This window comes from Eubalaena glacialis, chromosome 18 (assembly GCF_028564815.1).
Source record: "Eubalaena glacialis isolate mEubGla1 chromosome 18, mEubGla1.1.hap2.+ XY, whole genome shotgun sequence".
In the NCBI taxonomy this organism is placed as follows: domain Eukaryota; kingdom Metazoa; phylum Chordata; class Mammalia; order Artiodactyla; family Balaenidae; genus Eubalaena; species Eubalaena glacialis.
Genome location: NC_083733.1, coordinates 55,468,150 through 55,494,934, shown reverse-complemented (window position 1 = coordinate 55,494,934; position 26,785 = coordinate 55,468,150). Strand labels below are relative to the sequence as shown.

Genomic DNA, 26,785 nt, shown 5'->3' with positions numbered 1-26,785 from the left:
CAGTTCACTGCACTGTATTCCAGGAATGACAGCAGTTATCTAGGTATAGGTCTGTTCAGGGGAGATTTTACTATCTCCATTTTACAGATAAGAAAACTGAAGCTCTAAGAGGCTACTAGGTGCCTTAGCCACGGTCACCACAGCTAAGTGGCTGAACCAGGATTCCAACCCAGGTCTGACGTCTCCAAAGCTCATGATTTTTCTCTTTGAAATTTTTTTTTAACTGTGAAATATAATCCATATACAGAAAAGGATACAACACATATAAGTACAGCTCAAGGAATTATCACAGAGTGAATACCTAGGTATCACCACCCAGACCAAGAAATACATTACTAGCCTCTGGAAACTCTTTCGTGCCCTTTCCCACCTCCCTAATGGCAACCCTATCCTGACTTTTCACACCATAATTTATTTCTGCCTGCTTCTGAGCTTCATGTCGTTTGTATTCCTTTCTATCTGGCTTCTTTCTCTCAATGCTATGGATGTGAGATACGACCACGTTGCAGTAAGAGGCTGACGTTTTTACCACAATGGATTTAATCCATCCTACTGCTGATGAGCACGGAAACTGCTTCCAGCGTTTGACAACTGTGAACAGTGCTGTTAGGAACACTCACGGAAGCACCTCCTAGTGCACATGAACACATTTTCGTCTGGGTTTATACCTAGGAGAGAAATTGCTGAGTCACCAGGCATGTTAATCTTCAATTTTACTGAACTGCCAAATCGTTTTCCAAGTGGTTGTACCAATTTACACGCCGCCAGCCCTGTCTGAGAGCCCCTGCTGCTTCCCGTCGTCACTATCACTAGCTCAGGCTTCCATCTACGCTGTGCTGCTGGCCGCCAGGCTATGCTGTGCTCTGGGTGAGGCACAGCAGCTCCTGCACCACAGCAAGAAGACTCCCTAGTCTGCAGCAGGACAGGGAAAAAAATCCTCCCCCAAGGGGATTGCTGTCAGCGCCCAAAATACACTTGGGGCTACGGGTTAAAGACGAGGGAGGATCAGCGTTAACTGGAAAAACACAGTCACCCCAAGTCAACAGATGCAAGAGATGGCAAAAATGACGTGTCATGACACTGCCTCTAAGCATACAGCCTAACCCTGCCAAACAGGACCTGGGCAAGAGGCATGCGTGTTAGGAATGAATGATCTCATGGTTGGGAGTTCCCAGTTCTGGCTTTGGTAATTAATAAACAAATCTCTCTTAGGATAAGCAGGACAGTCTTGAAATACATCACGAAAAACTGTGATATGGATGCTCTGCCCTGCCAATCTGGGTGGCCCTGGGATTGTGAATTTCGATTAAGGCACCAACAGGATCAGCGCCTTTCTATCCTGCTGACACTGCCCCACAGCGCCCTCTGCTGGGGCCAAGAGACAGCGTGGACCAGAAATCCTCATTCTCTTCCACACTAGAGACAGGCGGCCTACCGTCACATTTTTGGCTCTGAAGACTTGACCAAAAGCCACTACTTGGAAAGCTCCCAGCTTTTCCTTCTCTGCTGGCGATAATAAGTAGGGCACTGGCAGGCTGCAACCTGTGGCCCCCTCTGCCCTCCACCTGGTCCTGTCCCCTGTCACGTCCTACCTGGACTGTGACAGCAGCCTTTTCCCGGTCTCCCTGCACCTGCCCGGCCACCACCCCACTCCAGTCCATTCTTCCTGCAGCAGCTTGAGTCAGATCGTGTCTCTCCTCTGTGCAGAACCTGCTGACAGCGTTCCATCTCTCTCCCAATAAAATCTACACTCGCGGGACTTCCCTGGTGGTCCAGTGGTAAAGAATCCGCCTTACAATGCAGGGGACGCGGGTTCGATCCCTGGTCAGGGAACTAAGATCCCACATGCCACGGGGCAACTAAGCCCACACGCCGCAACTACTGAGCTTGCATGCCTCAACGAGAGAGCCCGCCTGCCGCAAACTACAGAGCCCACGTGCTCTGGAGCCTGTGCGCCACAACTACAGAGCCCACGTGCCCTAGAACCCACACACAACTAGAGAAGAGAAAAGCCCGCACGCCGCAATGAAAGATCCTGCATGCCTCAACGAACATCCCGCGTGCTGCAACTAAAACCAGACACAGCCAAAAGAAAAATTCAAAAAAAAACCCCTTGCCTTAAAACCAAACAAAACAAAACTACACTCGCTGCTCAGGCTGCGAGACCCTGTGTGCTCTGACCCTTGATGACATCTGGCATCATCTCACTGAGCTGTGAAAGGGATTCAGGGCCACATCAGCAAGGAGGTTCCCATCGGCACAGGTTGTTCTCCACCAGCTCCCGACTCAGATGCACCCCTGCCATCCTCTGTGCTGCGTCCACCCTCCAAGAGCTCTTCCTGGGAGGTCACTTGGGAGTCAGTCTGCCTCGGTTCAAATCCCGGCTCTACCCCTTCTCTAGCTGTGTGACTCTGGGAAAGCTGCTGAATTTCTCTGTGCCTGTTCCCTTATCTATAAAATGGGGCATAACAGTGCCTGTCGCAAAGGGTTATAAAGATTCAGTAAGACAATCCATGTACAGTGCTTTTTTACCACTGTATCTGGCATACAGTGAGCACTCAATATATGTGTTAGCCATTATCACATTACACACGTCGAATGTTTTTACACAAAGCCATATGTGTAGTTAAAAATTTAAAGAAAATTTAACCTTAATAGGAAGCTACAGTTTGTTTTTCCCCCCACTTAACAGTATGCTTTGGAGATTACATCACACAATCATTGGTGCCTACTGAACACAAATGAGGTCCCAAATGAGGTTCACTACTACACTTGCTTTTTTCACTTAATACAAGATTCTTCCTTTTCTACTTTGTATACATATATACTGTTTAAATTCTTAATGAGTGACTGTTACTTTTTCAATAAAGAAAAAAAAAAATCTAAACCTCTAACCCTAACAAAACTAAGGCTGTCAAAAACTCATACTTGGGGCCAAAGGGAACCCACCAAGCCTGCTGGGCCAAAGAGTCCCTGGCTACTTGGCATCCCTTGTGTTCTGCCAGCAAGGGGCTCAGGACAGGGCAGCCCTGGCCTGCAGCTTGTCCTATCCAGGCTCAGGGTGGGTGGGGCTGATGTTTCGGCGTGTGGTCCTGAAGCCCAGCTCCAGTCTGTTCCCGCCCCAGCAGGAGGCTCAGAGCTGCCAACACTCCCATCCCATCTGCTGGGAGATGTGAGCCCACTCGGTCTGCTTGGCGGCCGGGGGCGGCCATCTGGGGCAGGCCAGCCAGCTGGCTTGGAAAACAGCCTGGGCCCTTCACTCTGGCCCCCATGCCTTGGTTAACCGGAGCCCGAGACGTGTGTGTAGACAGGAGAAGGGCAGAACTCTGAGCATAAGCTGAACCTTCCCTCCCCAGAAAAGCCCTCTGACCTTTCGGGAAAGAGCGACAGCACGATGGCAGCGTCATCACAGTATCTGCCGCTCGGAGCACTCACTACCCTGCAGCCTTGTGCTATCCCACCTGGTGCGTGTCAGTCCAGGAGAACGCTCCCGCCTTTCCCGGACACAGGGAACAAACAGTACAAAGTCTATTTTACAGATGAAGAAACTGAGGCATCCGGGGTAAAGCCATCTGCCTAAGCTCACAAGGCTAGAGAGTGGCAGAGCCCAACCGAACCCCAAGCTGTCTGTTCCCAGAGCCAGAATACAAACTCAACCCCACAGGGAGTGGTGAGTGGTTAAGAGCACGGGCTGGGGACACAGGCAGTCTGGGTTCATATCCTGGCTCTGCCACTGGGGGACCCTGACGAGTGACAGCCCTAAGCCTCAAGAGTCCTCATCTGTAGAATGGGAGGAATGGGACCCACATCATGGGACTACTGAGAGAATCTGAAGGGTCAATGCATATAAAACACTTGGAAGAGTGCCTGGCAGGAATATGTGCTAAAAGTGTTAGCTATTCTTATTATTACTGTCATTACTACTTTTGGGTTATGTGACTCTCTGCCTCCATGGCAGGAAGGGCCTTAGGAAGGGGCAAGGCAAACCTTGTTGGCCACTGCCCCTCCCTCCAGATGACAGGATGACGAGGTCCTCAGGCCTTAGTGCCCAATAGGCAGCTCTGCAAGGGGCTGGGGCCAGGACTGAGTACACGTGTGGCCTGCACGTGTGTGAGGGCAGAGAAAGGCCTGCTTGTGGCTGTGAACCTCACGGTGGGCCAAAAGTCACAGGGCTGACTGGAATGTGACAAGGGGACAGGGAACTGAGACCTCTCCCAACGGCTATCCTCACTGGGCTCTCCCCAAGTGCCAGGCCCAGCACTGCCTATTTTATTTGGGCAACCTCACCAAGCCCACACTATGGTCCTGTGAGAGTGGGATTCCCTTGGGGGAAACAGAGGCTCTGAGAGAAGAAGCCACGTGCCCAAGGTTTCATAGCTGCTGAGTGACTGTGCCAGGCCTGTTCCTGCCTCAGGACCTTTGCACTGGATGTTCCCTGTGTCTGGAACACTCTTCCAGATGTCCACAAGGCTCCTCTCATCTTCTTCAGGTCTTTTACTCAAATGTTCCCTTCCGAGTGACACCCCCCTTGACCATCCTGTCTAAAAATCTTACCACCCCCACACTTATCTCTCTTCCTTGCTTTACTTTCCACCTTGTCATCACGTACCACGTAGTATAATTTACAAGAGTATCTATGTATTGTCTGCCTCCCCAGCAAAAATGCAGTCCCATGAGCATCTCTGCTGCCTTGTTTACACTGTTTCCTCAGTGTCCAGCACAGGGCTGGCTGGTAGTGGTGCTGAGTGAATCTCCGTGGAGTGGATGAACCCCAGGCCTGTGCCCCTGAGCTGTGAAGGCCCTGTGCCCAGCCTGGGGTGGATCAGAGGCTAGTTTGTGGGCGCTGGGGGTGGGAAGTGAACGGAAGCAGGAACGAGCCAGGAATGGCACCAAGCCAGTTTCCAACCTACTGAATAGGAACCACCGCAAAACATTATCCCCTGACCTAGCATCTCCACACTAGAGTCTCACGACTCTCAGTACCTACAACAAAGTCTGGTATTAAAAAAAAAAAAATCATTCTACATATTTTGTTTTCATTTAAAACAACAACAACAACAACAAAACCAATAACATAAAATGCTGGCATTAAGTTGAGTTCATAACTCTTGAATGGGTCTGATATGCAATCTGAGCCAAGTCAGTGGAATCCCAGAGGCGGCCGAGCGGTGGCTGGCGCATGGGCCGACACTTCGTCCCGTCACTCACTGAGGTCCCTTAACCTTTCTGCGCCTGTTTCATCATTTGTAAATGAGGACTATAGTGCCTTCATCATAGAACTGTCACGACGTTTAAGTGAGTGAATACACATAATCGGTGTAGAAAATGCCTTGACACACAGTGTTGAGTAAATCTGCAGTATAACAGCAGCTGTAATATTATCGATTAGTATATGATTGCCGTTGTCATTTCACCTGGCAGCTCCCCACATGTCATACAACACTTGGATACAGTGTGAGCTGTCACCTCACATTCTGCCCTGGTGCTCATCTAGCCAGAAAGGTGAGGAGAGGGAAGGAGGAGGGTGCTGGGGAGACTCAGGGGCCGGTGACCACCTGTGATCTGGGGCACAAAGTTTTTGGGGCTGCCTCCCCTACGCTGCCATCTGTGTCATCTCATTCCCCCTCAGCGGGAAGGTCTTTGCGAGGGGATGGGGCTACGGCCCTCGGTGCAGCATCTGCTGGTCTGGATGAGGTCCAGGATCGGCCCGCCCCACATCCAAACTCCCTGGCAGTGCCTGCCTGTTGGGCTCCCATGTTGGCGCAAAAGGCCAGGCCCAAGGGGCATGGCGTAATGCAGGGGTGAGGGAGATCCATTTTGGGGGCCTGCCCAGCTGATGATTGCTCCTTTTCTGAAAAGGTCTTCCTTTGAGGTTTTTTGGAAGTCTCTATCATTTCTACTGGCCTAGCTCCCCACCTTTTGCTGAGTAACCGCCCCCCTACCACCACCTGTGGGTGGCTCTGACAGAACTGTCAATCACAGTGCCCGGCCCGGCCCCTGGACCCAGGGTGGAGCACATGTCTTAGATCTAGACAGAGTCCTCTATCATCCCTGACAACAGTGACTGGCCCAGGCTTGTGATCCAAGCAGGGCCAATCAGAGTCCTTCCCAGAGATTCAGCAGATAAGAACGTGGAGAAGAAAGTATAAAGACGGAAAAGATTTGAGCAGCCGGTCCCCATTTTCCCATGACATGGAGAGAGCCTGTTGGTAGCAGAAGAGGATGACATTCACAATGCAAAAAGCAGCAGAGCCAGCTGAGCGGGAGAGATAAGGAGGCAGAGTTCTGGTGACATCATTTGAGTGCCTGGGTCCAGCTATGCCTGAAGCCATTCCTACCCCTGGATTTGCAGTTACATGAACCAATGAATTCTATTTCTGTCTTAAACCAAATAGAAGTAGATTTCTGCCACTTACAACTTAAGAGTCCTAATCGAGCAGGATGCCCCCAACGGGCCTTGTTCCTTAGCCACAGCAGACATTTATTCCAAGGGAAGACCTCTGACCAAGCCAGGACAATGGGATCCTCTATTCTGAATGAAAGTAGGCAGGCTGGGAGTGTTTTGAGCTGATCAACATCAACAGCAGTGCCTGCTGCTGAGATTCCCCAATTCCTGCCCTGCCCGAGACTTGCTGCCTTAATTCTCCTTTCCACTCTGCAGGGCATCTCACAATCCTGAAAGCATCCCCTATATCTCTCCCTTTATTTTTTATGCTCATCACAGTTAATCTTTTGCAAATGCCAGAATCCTGGGCTCTGCAGTAAGACACACTGGATTCCAATCCTGGCCACTTAGTCACTGATTTCAAACATGTTTCTGAGTCTCAGTCTTCCCTTCTGTAAAATGGGGAGACTGACAGGATTGCGCTCCTGAGGCTGTTGGAAGGATTACGAGTTGAAACAGGGGAAGCACTTGCCCACAGAACCTGGCACAGAGTAAGGGCTCATAGATGTGAGCGGCTGTGATTTATGTAATAATAACAATAGCGATGGGACCTACCTCGCGGGTCCGGAAGATGATCCTGTACTGGTACTGAGGCCCGTGGTCCTTGTGGTCCTCCAGCTTCTCCCGCTTGATGCTCACGGCCACTGGTCCCAGCTTCTCGTCCACGCCAAAGTAATTGGCATGCTCTGAGAGGGAAGAGCAGGTGAGCTCAGAGTCAGCTCTCTGGGAAGGAGGGGTGACGTCCCATGGCAGGCCTGCTGAGAGGACAGCCGGGGAAGGCTCTTGTGCAACCCGTGAGCTCTTGCGCAGGCTCTTGGGATCCTGGTCACACAAACCTCACGGTTGGTCACAACCACACTCAATGGAGAGACCGTAAGAGGTTAAAGCCCACCTTACTATACCCCCTTGCCAGTCACAGAAATTTCCTGAGTCTCAGTGCTCTCATCTGGGAAATGGGGGGCCCTCATGCTACCCATGATTCATAGGGCCGATGTGAGAATGAAATGAGGCTACGAACAAAAAACGCTTAGTGCAGTGCATGCCATGTTACAAACCTAGCTTCGCTGTGATTATCCCATATTTGCAAATGTTCAGCAGCTTAGCTGCCAATTAGCCCTCATGAAGTGGTTAGATTCTAGTCTAGAGAGGCTTCTGCCCGGCTGAAATCCGGGCCCTGGACTCATTAGATGTGTGGCCCAAGTCGCTTGATGGCATTCTCATCAGTACAATGGTATCAGGAAGGATGGAGTCCCCCCTCTCAGCTGGTTGTAAGGACTAAATAGGTTAATAAGCATGGAGCACTCGGCACAGGGCCGGGCACAGAGTAAGCACATGAGATGTGTTGGCTAGTACTACCCCCAGGGCATGATGTTTGTCACAGAAAAGGACCATGATTCCAGTCCCCAAGCGTCACCTTTATCTAACCATATTTCTATAGACGTAAAAAACTTAAACACTACTCTGTTTTTCCTTATGGTGACAGAGTCTTTAACAAGTCACGGAGGAAGTCTCCTGTTCTCTCCCCAAAATGACAGCTGTCTCCCCTTTTTAAAAAAACATGCTGCTGTCTTATAATCCTTCCAGGCAAACAGTTCTGATATATAACCCAAGTATCTCCTGCTTGTGGTGGATGCCCACCAGCAGTCTGTCTTAAGTCCATGAAGTCAGCAGCTACGCACTGCCAGAAATTCCTTCCCACCCCAGTGCTCTCAATATTTAACTGATGGTTCCTATTCTCATGAGATGCTCTTGGTGAATCAAAGGCTTACCTAAGGCTCAAATGTGTGTTAATTAATGGTCCCAATCAGAACAGCACCTGCAGTGGGTTAAACCATCTCCCCAGCTGGTCAGAGAACAGAATAAGTGTGCTCCACAGATATCAGTTCATTCCTGAAACAGCTGCAGGATCTGTTTTGTTTTGTTTTCCGCCAATGCATACGCAGTACCTTGCGGTCTTAGCATAGAATAGGCAATCAATAAACACTGACCAATGACTAACTTATTTATGAGTTTCCACGGCTACAAAGAAATCATTTTTTGAAAGAAAACAGCTTCTTTTCAACGCTCCATGATAAGTACTCACTATCTGTCTGATGAAGAACTGTTTGGATGTACAATCTTATTTGATCCTTACCACAGTCCTTCCGTGTAGGTATTCCTACGTGCAAGTTAAAAAGAACGTGTTCTCTGTTGGTTAGGTAGAAAATTAATATAATATAAATGCAAAACCAGGTTTCAAATCCTCTCAGCCTTACTTTCTGGCTACTAGATTCGTCAATTTCAAAGAGCGACCCTGTCAACTTCTCCCATGGGTTGTGGATTTGTTCATGTCTCCCTGTCGCTGTATTAGTTTTTTATTTATATACCCCTCAAACAGGTTGCCAGGTATACAAAGGTTCACAACTATTACAGTTTCTTGGTAAATTTTTAAGAAGTCAATAAGAAATGGCCCTTTTGGTTCTTCTAACAAATGCTTTTAGCCTTGAAATCTATTTTGTGTGATACTGATGTCACCTCACCAGTTTTCTCTTTGTTAGTGACTGTCTGAACTTCTTTTTTCATCCCTTAATTTTCAGTCTCTGTGTCATTTTGTTTCTGGGCATGTGATGCTGCTACAATCATCTCTGCTCCTCACATGAGGACACGGAGTCCAAGGGGTAAAATGTGTCACGTAGCTAATAAGCTATGAAAAAGACATCCCAAACCCAGGGCTGTCGGACTCCAACACTGGTGGACCTCCAGAGACTGTACTCTGGACGATCTAGTTGACATTTGTTGTATTTGACTAGGATACTGCTTTAAAAAATTTTTTAAACTAGTTGCTGTGGAGTACTGGCTGCCTATCCATTACCTATTCTTCCCTTCTTTCATTTTAAGAGAAACCCTCTGTTCTTGGAGGAAGAAAAGAGAGGGGCTATGTCTACCTAAAAACTAACATTTCCCAGCCTGCCTTGCAGACAGGTGTGGCCAATAACCAGAAGCAGTTGGCTGGGACTTCTGAGAATGTTCTTTAAAAGGGGCTGACTTGAAAAAAAAAAGGTAGGGGTGCTGACTTGACATTTCGCCCGAATCCTTTCCTCCTTTTTTTGCCTGGAAACATGGATGTGATGGCTGGAACTCCAGCAGCCATCTTGGACCAGGACACCACCCTGAGGGCTTGGAGGCCATGCACTAAGGGTGGCATTCCATTGTTTCTGAGGAGTAACCATACCAGTCCTGGGCTGCACATCTCCAGACCTTTTTATGTGAGAGAAATAAACTTCTATGTTGTTTAAGCCTGTTACTATATCAATTCAATTCTGAATTGATACAGGAGAATCCATATTAAAAATATCTGAATTTCAGGAGAATCTAGAAAAATTGGAAAGGCTGGCAACACTGGGCTTGTCTCTACTTCCTGATGACAACAGTGAGCTGGAGCTGAGCAGGAGCTGCCCTTTGTGCAGCCCCTGCCTGGTTTGCTTCCCTCTATTGTCTCCTGCCTGGTCCCTGAGGCTGCCTGGGTTTGTGGTCTCTGCACTATGCTCTGCTGCCTCCTAGGATTGCCTCATCAGCACCAATGAACTTAACCATGTGTGATGCCTGTGTTAACACCCTCCAAACATCAACAGCTCCGCCGTCAAAGGGAATCCAGAACCTGCCAGCTTCTTCCCCTCTCCTAGGCTCCCCTAGACCTGCCCATCATCATCTCCTGCCTGGACCATTGCAGCAGCCTCCTCCTTGGTCTCCCAGCTCCCCCTGTCCCCACAGCCTGTTCCCTAGAGGGAGGCTGAGAATACCTGAGTCAGATCAAGGCCCTCTCCTGCTCAGAACTTTCCTGCGGCCCCATCTCACTCAGGGTAAAAGTGAGAGTCCTCACTGTGGCTCACAGAGTCCCACATGATCTGCCCCTGTCACCTGTCTCAACTCCTTCCACTCTCCCTCAGTCACTCTGTCCCAGCAACACTGGCCTCCGTCCTATTCCTCCAGTGTTCCAGGACTACTGTACTTGTTTCCCGTGTCAGGAACACTGTCCTTGATCTCCACAAGGCTCCCTCCCTCACCTCCTTCACCTCAGTACTCAAAGGGCACCCACCTAGGAGGCCCTCCCTGACCATTCCCTACTGAAAATGCAACCCCTGGCACTGACACTGTTTCCCTCTTCCCTGCTTTACTTTTCTCCACCGCCCTTGCCACCCATCACACCTTAGATAGCTTACATATTTATCTACTTTTATTGTTTGTCTTACCCCACTAAGACATTAGGAAGACAAGGTTTTTGTTTCAAGCTGGTCAATACTGTATCCCCCAGCTCTAGAAAGTGCCCTGGCGCATAGCTGACCCAAGCACATATTTGCTAAGCTAATGCATATCTACTGTTTCATGTAGCTCAGGGTTTTGAAGTTCTACCCATATGTCATGAGGCTGGACTCCCTGCATCCTCACAGCCCCTCTCTGAGGGAGGTCTTGTGTCTTTCTGCATCCTCGGTGCCCAGGGCAGGGCCTGGCAGACAGGGAATGAATGAGCAGTGACAATCTCACAGACCAGGTGCTGCCCGCCTGTCCGCCCCCACCTCACCTTTGCCCACGAAGTAGTCCTGGTAGTAGCGGGCGCCCAGGTCCACGTGCTCGATGCTGTACTGCCGCGGGCGACTCTGCGTCCTCTGCTGTTCCTTGGGCACCTCCAGCACCGAGATGCTGGCGTTGGTGCGGTAGGCGCTCAGGGCGGGCTCCGGCGGGCGGCCCTCTCCGCCGCCCCCACCGCTGCCGCCCGTGGAGCCCGCGGCCGCCCGGGAGAAGCTCACGTTGCGCTCGCACTCACCGCCGATCTCGTTGCGGAAGTGCGGGCAGCTGAGCAGCAGGTCGTTGCTGTTGTCGTCGCCGAGGTCCTGCTCCAGGTTCTCCTTGCAGTTCAAGTCTTCCGTGCTGGTGAAGGCGGGGTCCAGGCCGCCGAGGCTGTGGGCCCGCGACGCCGTGAGGGACGCCATGGCCGAGGCGGCCGAGGCCCCGGTGGTCGTGTTCCGCCGCTGGGCCGTGGACGCCCGGTTGGCGGCCGCCTCGTTGAGGTCGAACAGCATGCTCTGCACGTCGAAATGGGCAAAGCTCTTCTGGCAGACCCACGGCCTGCTGGCCTCCGGGGGGCTCCGGCCGTCCTCGGCCTCCCCGGGGCACCGGGCCGCTTCGCCCTCGGCTTTACTGCTCCGCAGCTTCCGGAAGATGGACGAGTCCACCGCGTCCCCGCCGCCCAGGCCCCGCGCGGGCTTCTTCCGGGCCTTCTCCTTCTCCTTCATGGGCTGCAGTGGCAGCAGGCCGTCCTTGGCGGGCTGCCCGTTGCGGGCATCCCCCTTGGCTCCACCGCCGCCCCCCGCGACCTGTGGGCCGGGATCGGCCCGCAGGAGCTCAGTGAGGCTCGGGGCACCCCGGGCCTCGGGCTGCTCGCTGCGGAACTCATTGAGGATGTCGAAGAAGCTCTGCTCGGGCACGCCCTGCACGTCGATGGAGGACGTACTCCCATACTCGCGGAAGAGCGGCAGTGCCCCCGTGTGCCGGGCGCCACGGGGCTCCACCGCGTCCTCCAGGTCGCACTCGCTGAGGGTGATCTCGCTGCTGCTGCGGTGCCGCAGCGGGAGGAAGGCCCTGCCAGGGGACCGGGGCCACCCGTCCTGGAACTCCACATCCTTAGACCTTCTCCTGGAGAGTCGGTGCAAGGCTTTGGACCCTGAGGAAGCCGGGATGCTGGTGGGAGGCTGTCCGTTCTGTACGCTTCTCATGGAATGGGCCACCTTTGTGGCCTTTGTGCCATCTGTGTCCTGTGAGGGGCTGGGGTTGTTCTGTTCTCTCAGGGCCTCCCGCTTGGGCGGCCAGTCGGCCACTCTTGCCCGCACGCCCATCTTGGGCACCGCGGGGGTGGTGGGACTGGGGCGGGTGGTGGCACTGGCTGGGCTCTCACCCACAGGCTGGGGCATGCTGCCGTTCTGGACCCAGAATCCCATGGGAGCGTAGTCCCCTGTGTGCGGGCCGGGGAGGACATCGGCTGCCCTGGTCCCACAGCTGACCGCCAGGTCCACAGCATCATTGGGAATGGGCCGATAGGTGGTCATATTCCCGGGCAGTGGGGTGCTACTGGCCCCTGAAAGCTGCAGACGAACTTTATGGGGTCCCCTGGCCCTCAGCCATTGTTCAGGGCCACCAGTCCCAGGATGAAGGATTCTGGCCCCTGAAGCCTGTCGGGAAGGTTGTGAGCCTGTGGAGTCCAGTTCTCCACCATCGCTGTGGACAACTGAGCCAGGACAACCTCACGAGGCAGGCGCTGTCCCGGGGCCTCCAGACTGAGTGGCTCAGCGGGGCAGAGCAAGCAGCAGGTGTGCACGAGGGCTGGCAGGCTGCAGGGGTGCCTTCCCTGCCATGCTGAAAAGGGAGAAAAGGCAAAGGTGAGATATGATGTTACTGCTCCCAGAGAATGACCTTTTGTTTTTGACAGCTTTACTCATTTAAAAACAAACAAAAACAAAAAAACCGTTTTATTATGGAAAATTTCAAACATACCCAAAAGCAGAGAGAAGAACACGATAAGCCACCCCACCAGCTTCAACACTATTAACTATTTGCCATTCCTGTTTCATCTGTTCCCCTACTCCTCCACTTTGTTTTTGGCAGAATATTTTAGAATAAATCCCAGACATCAGGCCATTTTACCTATAAATAATTTAGCTTGTATCTCTAGCATATAAGGCCTTCAAAAAATAAAAATAAAAACCACAATACCTTTATCGTACCCATCTAAATAAGAATTCTTTAATGTCATGTAATACCCCAACTGCATTACATTTCCCCGCATTGTCTCAAAGATGTCTTTTGAAAGTTGACTTGTTCAAATCAGGATCCAAACAAGATCTGTACTCTGCTTTGGCATATATATTTCTTAAGTCTCCACTACTCTACAATCCCCCCTCCCCCATCTTGATGCTATTTACTTATGGAAGGAATGAGGTCACTTGTCCTGTGGAGCTTCCCACTTTCAGGATCTGGCTGACTGTTCCCTGTGGTGTCACTGAACATGTTCCTCTGCCCCCCATGAGTCCGGTCTACTGGTGGTTGTACACAGAGGCTGCACGGTTGTCCATTTGTTTTGTAGTCCACCTGACCAGCCACCCCGCCAGAAAGGAAGTGGAAAAGATGGAGGAATCACCATGAGCACTGGTGGATTTGGGGGAGGAATGTCTCTAGAAATCTGTGTGATTAATAAATATTGATACTATGAGAGCTGGCAGATCTTTTGCTTCTTTGCTGACATGTCCCCAGTGGCTTCTTACTGCATTAGAATAAAATCCAAATTCCTTCTGCTGGCTCATGAGCCCCACAGGACTGACCAGTCTCCCTGATGCCTCTCCCCAGCCCCAACTAAGGGATGTGCCTCTCCCATCACACTGGCCTTCTGTTCTTCTGACATATCAGGCCCCATCCAGGATATGTGGGTATCCTTCCTCGGTCCTTCACCAGGCTGGTTCCCTAACTTGATATTCATTCTTTAATGAAGCCTTCCCAAACCACTCTAGGAGCCTTTCTCTGTCACTCTGCTTTCTTCTTTTTCCTTAGAGGTTACCACTAATTGAAATTAGTTTGCTATTTACTGATTATCTCCATCACTAAATTATCAGTTCCAGAACAGCAGGGCTATCTGTGTTGTTCACTGATGTAGCCCCAGCTCCTGGAATAGTGTCCAGGACACTCGTTCACTAGTGTATGAATTAGCGAACAGACAGCCTCTACCTGACCTGATGTGTTTAGTGCATCCTGACTTGCAGACCTCTGGGGAAGGGAGTTCATTCTTCTTCTGCCTGGCAACATAAAGTACTCTGGAGGATCACTTCCCTTTGTCTCTACCCTGAGCTTCTGGAAGATGAAACCCTCAGTGGGGAAGGAAGGGGAAAGTAGATCATGGCCTGTGGCAGAACCTGCTGCTTGTCCCAGCAGCTGTGCCCCTTTCTCCTGCCAACAGAACTGATTTTATTCAGGGCAGCAGAGTGCTGGGTCGGCCTGGGCATCTGACTCAAGGTGACTAACAATTACTTTCCCTTGGAATGTAGAAGTGGACATGGCCATTGTGAGTGATGTGACTGACTCATGTGAGTCAGTGAGTGTTGGTGTTTTGAGTAAGTGGAAGGCCTCCTGTGTGAGCATGTGTGCGCGTGCACGTGTACACGTGTAGGAGGCATTTCACAACTCATGCCTAGAGGTATGGAGTTAGCTGGCAGAGAGGCACCGCCGGGGAAGCATGAAGCAGATTCATGGAGCAAAAAAGAAGGGGAGCCTATAGCCTCTGAGAAAGTGAGAACCAGGTGAGGGGAGAGGTGGGGGTGGGGATTCCTGAGCATTCCTGCAGATACCACAGGGAGGCATACAGGGGAGGTGGCAGAGAAGGGGCAGGAAAGTGGAGAGTCCCCAGGGTTGGGCTAGTTAAGGGAGATGGAGGCCAGGTGAAGCTGCAGTGACCTGGACAGCAGAGGCGTCCTCTAAAGAGGCAGCTGGGCCTCAGCTCCTGCAACTGAGCCTTGCAGGCATGTGGATGCCTGATCATGGGATTTTTCAAGAGAAACAGAAATCTAGAACTGTATGCAACATCTCCCAATCTGAAAAACAAAAACAACAGCTATGACAGCAACAAACTAACATGCAGAGATGACCTCTAAAAGGATTTTCAAGAAACTGCTCATGGTGGTTGCCCCTGAGGAGGGAAACTGGGTATCTTTCCTCTCCACTCCCAGCCCCATCCCTGCTTCATTTATTTTCTTTAGTACTTATACTCACTTACGTCTCTGATTTATTCCTGGCCTCCCTCCCCATAAGAATGTGACCTACTGTGTATCCCCAGGATCTGTGTTTGGGAAGAAGGGGCAGAAAGGAGCCTTACTTTTTTTTTATTTTTTTTATTTTTTTTATTTTTATTTTTTCACACACACACACACACACACTGTATTTTATTTTTACAAGAGATAAATAGACTGACACCAAGCATTGTACATGGATGACCACAACAAAAGCAACAATGATTGCAATTACCAAACATGAAACACACTCATACTATGTCATAATATTGACATTCAGTCTAGTAGGGAGCCTTACTTTTTATTGCACACCACTGGCTACCATTTGCAATACTTACATGTATTCTTAGTCAACAGATGAATTACCAACACACACCACAATGAGGGCCAACAAAGTAAGTATGCGGGCCTGATTTGAGCAGGGGCTGCTGGTTTGTGACTTTCGGTGACTGGTCTTCAGCTTCGCCAGAGATGAGGGCCTGAGGGCAGTCCCAAACTCTGCTGGGCCCTGGATCGCAGGCCAGGCTGGGGTATCCCGACCAGCTGAGGGCACTGTTGGCTCCGCTTGGCAGCCCAGCTGTGCCCTTGGGTCAGCCTGGCAGAGTTCAGAGGATTAGTCCTTTGAGGTCACGTTTGGGCTGGTTGGGAAACGCAGTGGCCCCGATGCGACCCTGACTTGCTTATGCAAAAACCTCTGACAGATGGGCTTTGCTGATGGCATTTTGTTTCCAGCTCAGTCGGAAACCCCAATTCGCTTTGCTCCCTTCTATGAAAACACACAGATGTTCTTGAGGCCCTGGTCTCTTTGCACAAATCCCTTCCCCGAGCAGGTGCAGCTGAGTCTGCTTGTGACGTTCACAGACTGAGTGTATGATACCCACAGCCTCTCTGGGATTCAGGGACCGGTGCACACTGGTCCCTTTCTAGCTGTCTCTGTCCAACTCCCTCTTCCTAAAAGCACTCTGATCTTCCTGATGGGGAACCTCTTGTTATGAGAGCCAGACTGCCTGGGTTCAGATACTGGTGTGCCATGGACTGGTTACTGAAACTGTGACTCAATTTCAATCCGTAAAATGGGGATAATACCATCTACCTCATGGTTCCTGCTATTATCACCGTTCCTTCGCATACCTTTGGCAGGAGTTCTTCCCCCTCCCCGCAATTACAGAAGCACAGCCGGGGGTGGGCACAGGACCTCAGCAGAGCATAAAAGGCTGGAGGGTGTCCTGCAGTAGCGGGGGATGTGGATCTGACTTTTCCTACATGTCACTTGCTAGGGACCCTGGCGTTCCTTTCTTCCAGTGTTGCTTGGCTCCTGCCTGTTTTCTACAATTGCTCCTCTGGCCTCCTGTTGATTCTGTAAGCCACTAATAAATCTGCCTCTGCCCAAGACTGTCAAGCAAGGCTTTTGCTGCTGGCATCTGAGGCCCTTGACTAAGACATGGTGCTGTGTGCAAAGAAGGCAGCTGCGGATGGTGGAGGGGAACAAATGGGGCCAAGGCAGTGGCACAATGAGAAGCAAGCGACAGTGGGTGAGGCAGGTGGGAGGCATTTGGCTGCAAGTAACAATACCATCCAGTGGTGTCTTGGGCAATGAAGACATTTCATTATCTCATGTAACAAGGAGGCCAGATATGGCAGCTCCACGCTTGGTACAGGGAAATGACGTCAGGTGTTTTCTCTTTCTCCCCCCACTGCCGTCCCGCAGTGTGCTGCTGGCTTACATCTTTGGCTTGTGGCCCCGTGGTCACAAGCTGGCAGCCACAGCCATGCCTCTCACTGAACTACTGGCGAGGGGTAAAGAAAGGGATGATGTAAGAGTGTTCTTACCGATCTGACCCTAATCAGGAAGGAGAACATTGCCAGAACATTGCCCCTACCTCCACAGACATTCTTTTATGTCTCATTGGCCAGGATGTGGTCCCTTATGGCCACTCCAGTTGCCAGAGAAGCTGGTGAAGCCAGAGTCTATGATCATCCTGATTGCCCTTGGGCCACTGAGGACTCATCCCTGGGGCTGGCCACACTGGTTCCCAGAAAACATCAGGGTCTGTTAGAAGAGCAGGCAGCTAATGGTGTATCTGTGTAAGTGCTCCCAGACTGTCATTTGTGAAGAAGCTGGGGAACGCTGAGCTGAGAGGATGCTTCCTTATCAGGCCCCCAAAGCCTGGAGGCTAGAACAGCAGACGGACAGGCAAGCACCATGGCCCCAGTGTCCTGGCTCTGAAGGGCCCTGCTCTGTGGGGCCACAATATCTGCCGGAACCTCACAGAGCAGAGGAAAAGGGAAAAACACAAGCCTTCCAGTGTTAGACATTTGTAGTTTGCTCCCCCAGCCTCCATGACTTCTTTTTCCAACAACAGCCCAGATTTCCCTTTGAGAACCTGCCCGCTCTAACCTCCACCCAGTGGGCTAGAGGAGGGCTCCTTCTCAAGGTCAGGAACAAATCACACAACCCAATCAAAACCAGAGACCTAGTGATGTCTTTGCAAGAAGTGCTGGGGCTGAAGACTGTGCTTTTCCCTTCTACCCCGAGCTGGAGAGGATGTGAAAGATGGAATCACTGTAGCCATCTTGCGACCATGAGGGGAGAACCATCTGTGAAAGGGGCTGAGAGTTACAGACAATCTGGGGGCTGTAGTCATCATTTGAGTCTCTACATCAAGCCTGGACCTGAAGCTAACCCGATTCCACTTCCCACCTCTGGACATTTTAGTTACATGACAAAACAACAACAAAACAACATCTATAACAACAGCTACCACATAGGACCCTTCTATGGTCCAGGTCCTTGTCTAAGCACCTGACATTTGTTATTTCTCTTAATCCTCACAACAGCTCCATGGGGTAGATATCATTATTATCTCCAGCTTACACATGAAGAAACAGGAAGGAAGTAATGTGTCCTAGACCATATGACTATGAGGTGGCAGAGTTGGGACTGACCCCAGCTGTTTCATTCCTGAAGTAAGGCAGTCCTGAGCTCAAGCACCAGCCCTCCCAGTGATCACAGGCAGACTCCTGCACCTCGTGATTCTCATTTTCTTCATTGGTGACACACAATAAATTATCTCCAGATCCAATTGCTCTTCTGAGTTCCAAACTCAGGTATTTACCTGCTTACTTGACACCACCATGTCTGTATCTCATATGCACTGCAAACTGAACATTCCCAACCTGACCTTTTGATCCCTCCCAACCACAAAACTTGCTCCTTCTCAGGATAGTCAGGATGGGCTGAGCTACGCTACACTAACAAAGGACCCCAAGTGCTCAGAGGCTTACACAACAAGGGTTTGTTTCTAGTTCATACTGCATGTCCGTCATGGATTGGCCAAGGGCCCCGCTCATGCCAGCTTTGTTCCCAGTTGAGGGAGTAGCCCTTCACCTGATACCCTGCCAATCGCAGAGGGAAAAGACATGGTTGAACCATGCAATGGCCCTTAAAGTTCCTGCTCAGGAATGACACGTGTCACTTCTGCAAACTACATTTTATTGGCCAAATCAAGACAAGAGATGTCAATAGGGTGGTACACCAGAATATCTGTCAGAACAGGAATGCAACTGGCCATCTGCTTCCTCTGCATCTCAGCAAAAGGCACTTACTTCCACCCAAGGGCTCAAACTGGAAACGTCAATGTCATCCTTCACACTTCCTCTCCCTCACTCCACACGTCCAATTCACCACCCCACGTCCTGTTGACTCTCCCCACAGCGTATCCGAGTCCATCTTTCTCTCCCACCAGCCCTCTGGTCTGAGCTGCTGTGACTTTCACTGGTTCACTACACCACAGCCTCACTGGTGTCTCTGCTTCTGTTCCTGCTCTCCTAAGGGCCCTTTTCCACACAATAAAATTCAAAACCTTCCTCTCAGTCCTCCAGGCTCCCTTTCCTCTTCCCCTTGCTCTTGGAGCCCAGGCCACAATGTCCCTCTTTCAGTTCCCCTCACACCCATCTTCCCTGCTGTCTCAGGACCTTTGTACATGCCATTCCTGCTCCCCTTCCTTTACCTAGGTAATTCTTTCTCAAGACTCAGGGCAAATGACACTTTCTCCACCTAAGCTTCGTTTCTCACCAACCTGTTCAATCCCCAACCTGAGCTCTCTGCATTTCCCTTTGGTGGTACCTGCATCAGTATATGTAAGTAGAGACCTCCCTGGTGGTCCAGGGTTAAGAATCCGCCTTCTAATGCAGGGGACACGGGTTCGAGCCCTGGTCCGGGAAGAACCCACACGCCGCGGAGCAACTAGGCCAGTGCGCTACAACTAGTAAGCCTGCACTCTAGAGCCCGCGAACCACAACTACTGAAGCCTGCGCGCCACAACTACGGAAGCCTGCGCGCCTAAAGCCTGTGCTCTGCAACAAGAGAAGCCACTGCAGTAAGAAGCTCACGCACCGCAACAAAGAGTAGCCCCCGCTCGCCACAACTAGAGAAAGCCTGCGAGCAGCAACAAAGACCCAATGCAGCCAAAAATAATAAATTAAAAAAAAAAAAAGAACTAGTTAATCCTTAAAACTCATTCATTCATTCACTCACTCATACAACAAACACCTACCACATTCTTTTTTTTTTTTTGGCCGCACTGCGGGGCTTGTGGGATCTTAGTTGCCCGACCAGGGATGGAACCTGGGCCCTTGGCAGTGAAAGTGCGGAGCCCTAACCGCTGGACCGCCAAGGAATTCCCACACCTACCACGTTCTTACAAATCATTCAGTCCAAAAAATTCATTCAGTCAAAAAAAGCACTAAAAACTTATTCACTTATTCAACATTTACTAGGCATGTATAACTCATTTATTCCACAAACACTAAGCACTTAAAATCCATTAATTTATTCAATAAATTTCTTAAAGCATCTACTATGTGCTGTTATAGGAGCTGAAGATATAGCCCTGAGCAGGACAGACCACGCTCCCCACTCCTTAAGAACTTACCTCTAGCAGAAGGAAGCCAGAGAAATAAGTAAACAAAGACAGAAAACAAGGGAACTTCAAAGGGTAGTCAGCCATATAAAGGAATAAAATGTAACGCTGTGATAGGTTGGGAGGAGGTCCCACCCTGATGGCTCAGAGAGGGGGTGCCCTCTGACCTGGGGTCTGCATCAGGAGAGGGCGCCTGCCGTGCCCCAGGTGTGCTGATGAGCGAGGCTGACGTGCAGGGGCAGGAAAGCTGGGAGCGGCCCATATACAAGGCTCTCTGGAGTTGTCTGAGGCGATGGCTCTCTCCCCCAGCTGTCCATTAGAGGCACCGGGGAGCTTAGTAAAAATACAGGTGTTCACACCCCACCCGCAGAGAGTCTGAATCAGCTGGTTTGGGGTGGGGCCCAGGCCTGAGTGTCTTTTAAAAGCTCTGCAGCTGATTCCAATATGCAGCCAGGGCTGAGGAGAGAGGAAGAAATGGAGAGAGCAAAGAGAGGAGGGTCTGACACCAAGCCTCGAGAGGCCGCAGAAGTCAGAGGGAGTGAGCACACTGGCCACAGCGGGCCCAGGCAGAGGGGCAGGAGGGCAGGTGTGCGAGAGGCCCTGGAGGGGGGGTGTGGTCTGGGGAGGACCAGGTGGTTCACAGGCTGGATGCTGCTGAGAGGGTCACCTTTGGTGACAATTACCGGTCTGAAGGGCACCGTGACCACTGCAGGAGGTATTTCCGGGGCCTGCCGCTCCAGGGAGCCTTGTCCACGCCCCTCGCCCCCGGTGCTGCTGGCCAGCGCGCGGTGACTTCCTCCCGCCAGCCCCTCCACACCCCAGGCTTTGTCCTCCACTCCCTGAGCTCCCAGGGCTCTGGGCTGCACACACTCTCGACTACAAGAGTTAGCCCACAGGATTTTTAAGCCTCTGAGTATCTTTTGTTCTCCTTAGACCTTGAACAGCTCCAAGTTTGTGGTGGTCTGGGGTCTGACGTTTGTGTTCTTGCCGCATGGGTTGGGTAGAGGGGAGGAATGATATGGTGGTGATGCTTATAAAAATAAGGCTAATACTTATGAGCTCTCCTGATGGGCCAGGTGCGGGGCTACCCTCGTGGGGTGTATTAACTTGTGTGTTACAATAACCCTATTAAGTAGGGACCCTAGCATGCCCGTGTTACAGATGAGGCAAGGGTAACACGGCCAAGTCACACAGCTGGGATTCAAACCTCGACAGTCTGGCTCCCACACCTATGCTCTAAATAAAAGATACAGCAGGTCCAATGGGTGTGTTGTGTGAATACATGAATGACGCAAGGATCTTTGAAATCAATTCATAAGGACAGAGCTCTGGAATGTCAGCAACACCTCAGCAGATTTCAGATTAAGAACCTGTTTTCTCCCCACTATATCTTTCCCCACTTTATTGGAAATCTGAGCATACACAGGACCACTTTAGAGCTCCCCCAGGAAACAAGATGGATGGAAATCTCAGAAATCTCATTAGAAAGTATCATGGCAGAGACTCTGCTCCATCAGCCCAAAGAACAATGAGCAGGGCCTTGACCATGGCCATATACTACTGTGATCTGTTTTGCATGCTCAACAATTCTGACACCAAATGTGTGGGTTTTCCATACCAAGCAATTCTCTTAGGGCTGGGTGTCCCACAATTTAACTCAATCCTGACACTAGCTACCCGGAGTGAGCATAAACCCCACAGGTAAAGGGCTCAGTCCCCTAAGACTGTCCCCACTTCAGACCCCAACTGCAAGCAGTGGGGGTCTAGGTTACCCACACTTCTGTCCGACTTGGCTGCAAATCAGAGGTTCCCACGACCCCCTCCTCAAGTTCAATAATTAGCTATAACAGCTCACATAACTCAGGAAACACTACTTACTACTCCTGGTTTATTATAAAGGATACAGATGAAGAGATACACAGGATGAGGTCTAGAAGGGTCCTGAGTGCAGAAGCTTCTGTTCCTGTGGAGTTTGGGGTGTGCCGCCCTCCCAGCATGTGCCTGCGTTCACCAACCTAGCAGCTCTCTGAACCGTGTTGTTTAGGGCTTCATGGAGGTTCTGTTATGAAGGCCTGATGGATTAAATCACTGGCTATTGGTGATTTAATCTGCAGCCCCTCTCCCTTCCCAAAGGTCAGGGGGGTGGAGCTGAAAGTCCCAAGCCTCTAATCACGTGGTTGGTTCCTCTGGCAACCAGCCCCATCCTGAAGATATTTAGGGGTCCACCAAGAGTCACCTCTTTAGCATAAACTCAGGTACGGTTCAAAGGAGCTTATTTTGAATAACAAAAGACGGTATCACCCATATCTCTCAGGAAATTCCAAGGGTTTTAGAAGCTCTTGTGCCAGGAACCTGAATGAAGACCAAAATATTTTTCTTATTATATCAAAGTATCACGCTGTGAGAACCTGCACTTTCATATTTAATGTCAGAGCCCAGCGGATGGGTGTTTCTAATTTAAACTTTCCCAGGCATCCAGGAGAGCTCCACATTCCTACCTAGGAGTCAAGGGCAGTCCCCACAGGGGCAAGAGTAGCCATGTACAGCTATTACGCTCAAAACAGGTGAGGGTCCCACACAAGTCAGAGTTAAATCGGTATCGGTTTTTCTCCCTTGGGGAAATAGGAAGAATGAACTGGAATTATGCATTGAAAATGTAGGTGTGCATATTGTTTTATTTGTACCTAGCAATTCCCCTTCTAGGAATCTCTTCCTCAGATATTCACCCCAGTGCACCTTGAAAGACAGACTCAAGGTGGTTCAACCGCAGGGGTGCTCACACTGCCGCGCTGCTGTAACATGGAAGCGCTGGGAACAGCCCCAATGCCCACGAGCAGAGGATGGGTTAAGTGAATCTGGGTGCCTCTATTCCAGGGAAGGTGCCGCAGCTGTGATAAACAGTGAGGTAGCGCCATGTGTCGTGCATGCAGATCGTCCACACGGCCTGAAGGGAATGAGCAGGGCTCATACTTACTGAGTGCTTACTGTGCACCAGGTGAAATGCTTACACACATTCACCCATTTAATCTTCATGACAAGCCTGTGAGGGAGGGACTACCTGAGGGACCATGCTCATTTAAAGCCAATGCAACTCAGTCCAGAGAGGCTGAGTAACTTGCCCCAGGTCACTCAGCTAGAATCCAGTAGCGCTGGGATCTGAACCGAGGCTATCCAGCTTCCTACCTTATACTCTTTTACTCTATGCTGCCACTTGGGAAGGGAAAGCAGCAAGTTGTGGAATAGTTTGTGTAGCATGACCCCATTTGGTTTAAACAAGAGGGGGACAGATTTTGTTAGTGTGAGTGTGCATGTACATAAATTCTATAAAACGTCCAAGAAAGGGTCTAGGAAGACATCCACCAAACCATTAAAAGTGGTTACTTCTAAGGAGTAAAATGGAATGGAGATAAAGGAAAACTTAAAAAAAAAAAAATTCTCCATGTCTGTGTATGAATTTTTACAAGTATGTAAGTTTAAGGCCCTCTTCAAGACCCCTATGAGGCTCTGCCCCAAATCCAAATCCTGGCGAGAAGCCCTGTGAATAGGTTTTGCATGTCTTCTTCCAGACCTTTCTCTGTGAGTCTATAAGGAAATGCTCACAATTGCACAGGGGAGGGGCGCCTCAGGCTGGGGTTAAGTTTTCAGTTTTAAAAGTGAGCATGTGAAGGGAAACATGAGTGGAGTGAAAGCCACGCCCCAAAAAGCCCTGATGGATGCAGTTAGAATGGAAGAGCTGCCCCACCCCCCAGGTAGAGCACAAGTCCCCACCTCAACCTCGCCTCTAGGGCCATGGAGTCTGAAAAATACGCATCTTTCCAAGTGGAGATTCCTCTGTGGCCTAGCAAGATGCTCGCCCCCAGCCCCACTGCGGGAAGGAAGGGGCACCCCATCTCATGTTCATGTGTCCTCAGTGAAACAGAAGCAGTGCTTACCCAAAATGCTTAAACTGCAATAAATGCTTATATACAGAAAAGAATTTTTTTTTTAAATAAATGAGTTAATACCTCCATAGTTGCTTTTCTTACTTATTACCAGATCTTGAAGATGCTTCCTGATGTGACAGCTGTAGAGTAGTGGTTAGAAGCAAAGACCACCCAGGTTCAATGCCCACCTCTGCCACTCAGACCTTGGGCAGGTGACTTAGCCTCCCTATACCTCACTTTTCCCATCTGTAAAATGGAGATAATAATAGGGCTTAACTCGTAGGAATGTTATGAATTAATGAACGTAGAGACTTAGAATACCCCTGGCACACAGTGATATATAAGTATTATCATTTTCACTTAGGTAATAATAATAATAGTAATATCTTAAGCAAACAACTAGGACCAAAGGTGGCCTTGGAATGAACCCTGGCTCCTCTGGGCTCAGGAGCCAGGTAACCCACGCTGGCCAACCTCGAACAAGAGGAAGGGCAAGCCCCTCCTTCCTGGTGGCCCCAGAGCCAGGGCCAGGGGAGGCACCGCTGCTGAGTCCCTGTGGGGCTGGGTGGGTGGGTGAGGGTGTCACTACCTCCCGTGAAGCACATGTGGACTGAGCGTCTTGCTCCAATCCTGGGCACAGTCCCACTCACTTCAAATGAGACTTTGAAATCCAGAATTAAAAAAGGATGCTTCCTGGAGTACCGGCACGTGCACCAGGCCCACCCAGGAGCTGCAGCCATGCTCGTGGAGTGGGGATACAGTGACAGAGCTGGGCTATGGGCCTCTGTGGTCAGGGGAGCCCCTTCTGGGAAGACTTAATCAGGGGCACAACCCCTGCTCCAGGGAGCTGGACATCCCTTGAGGGATCTCCTGGCTCTAGCCAGGCCCAATGTCAAGCCACACGCACTGGTATGGCCGTGCTGTTTATTTTGATAGTGAAGCTTTTCAGTCTACGGCTGCTGCCTCGAACCCCGAGTGTTCCCGCTATCACTGTGTGGGGCAACGCTGGGCCCACAGAGGCTTCCAGGACCCCGCTTCTGAGGCTGCTCTCATGGCAGCTGGTGCCCAGGTCGGACTGGTGGTTAAATATGCAGTACGTTCCCCTGCAGGGCTCACTCCTGTGGCCAGGCCTAACTTCCTTTAGAAGATGGTTGTCTTGTCAGCTTGGAGCCTGACTTGCTAACTAATCCCAGCTAATTGCCACTGAAACCTGCTAAGATCACATCTGTTGGGTCTAGAGATTAAATCAATATTTGACAATCTTGATTAAACAGAGCCAGGGAATCCTTGTCAAAGAACATCTGTTAAAGCCCTGTTCTTTCCATCCTGCTCTTGGGGGGCCAGGCCGGAGGTGTCTGGGGCTCTGCTTGTCCTCACCTGAGGACGACTCTGGGGTGGGGGGCAGGGGAGCAGTGGAGCCCACCAGGAACACCGCGGCCAGGAAGGCTCCCCGTGGTGGGAGGGGAGGGGGGTGAGGGGGACACACATAGCTGGGCCTTGTTATCCTGGGTGGCACCCAGCTGCCAACAGTAATCATCCTAACTGCCCCCCTCCCCCATCTGGAGCGCCAGGCCCCCCTGCAGAGTACCTGCCACAAAATTCAAGTTTTCTAGTGACCCATGGAGGCAGTGTTCTCATCACCTCCATTTCAGAATGAGGAAAGCAAGGTTCTGAGAGGCGACATTACTTGCCCAAGGTCGGAGGAGCGGGGGTCTGAACCTCGGTCTCAGAACTCTGAACTCTGACTCACTCCAGAGTCTGTCCTGAGACCACTCATGGACGTGAGTCCAAGTTGTCAAAAGTGAGAGCAAAATCTGGCACTTACGGAGCCAGGAGCCCAGGCTGGAGGCCTGCTCCCATGGTCCAGTTCCCTCAGCTACACTTAACAGCAGCCCCGCTAAGAAGCACTGGCCTCACACCTGGCCCTAACTCAACCCATGCAGCCTCCCAGGGGGAAGGCTCTACCATTCTGCCCCACATTGCAAAAAGGAACACTGAGGCTCAGAGCGGCAAGTTACCTGTTTGAGATCACCCAGTGAGGGAAAAGGCAGAGGTGGGGCTCGAACCCAGGTGGGTGACTCCAGGCCATCGTAACTATTGTCATCTCTAAAAAGCAGGGATAGAGCCGTGAACATGGTGGGTCTTTGATAAATGCCTGCCCTCTGTCCCTGGGTACTTTTATGGCAGAAATTAGGCTTCTGCTCTGGAGTCAGATCTCCTGGGATTAAATCCCAGCCCCAACGCAGCCCAGAGAGGATAACAGTGGCACCTCACTGGACTGCTGGAGGAGCCCAAGATGATCCCCGTAAGGCCCCGCTCCCCACAGTAACGGCACAATAATAAGCACTCATACATCCTCATCCAAGATTAAAGAAAAAACCAAAAAAAAACAAACCAAAAAAACCACACAATAATAATGAAGACAAAGCAGCTGCTCTCAAAGTACCTTCACGGCGGGAGGGGTGATCAGACACCCAAATGCCTGCAGCCACTGTTAACCTCTCTATCCCTAGGTTCACAGCACTGCCGAGATCAGGGGAAGTCTTCCATAGTCCAGGGAGTCCTGGATTTCCTGAGTCCATTAAAAAAAAAAACAACCCCAAACCAAAACCAACCAGGCAACCAGTCAGCCACCAAGCCAGATGGCCGACTAACCAACCAGCCACCCAGCAAGCCAACTGGTCCCATGTT

At 50.8% G+C, this 26,785-nt stretch overlaps 1 protein-coding gene across 8 annotated transcripts in view; it reads right to left on the bottom strand.

The window, feature by feature from the left end:
- SIPA1L3 (signal induced proliferation associated 1 like 3) overlaps positions 1 to 26,785 on the bottom strand; it is a 236,803-nt gene that overhangs the window by 83,487 nt on the left and 126,531 nt on the right. For all 8 annotated transcript variants that reach the window (XM_061174284.1, XM_061174283.1, XM_061174276.1 and 5 more), the window contains 2 exons: positions 11,004 to 12,832; positions 7,001 to 7,131 (listed from right to left, as the gene is read on the bottom strand). In XM_061174284.1, coding sequence (XP_061030267.1) covers positions 7,001 to 7,131; positions 11,004 to 12,525 — 1,653 coding nt within the window. In that variant the 5' untranslated portion in view covers positions 12,526 to 12,832. The remainder of the gene's footprint in view (positions 1 to 7,000; positions 7,132 to 11,003; positions 12,833 to 26,785) is intronic.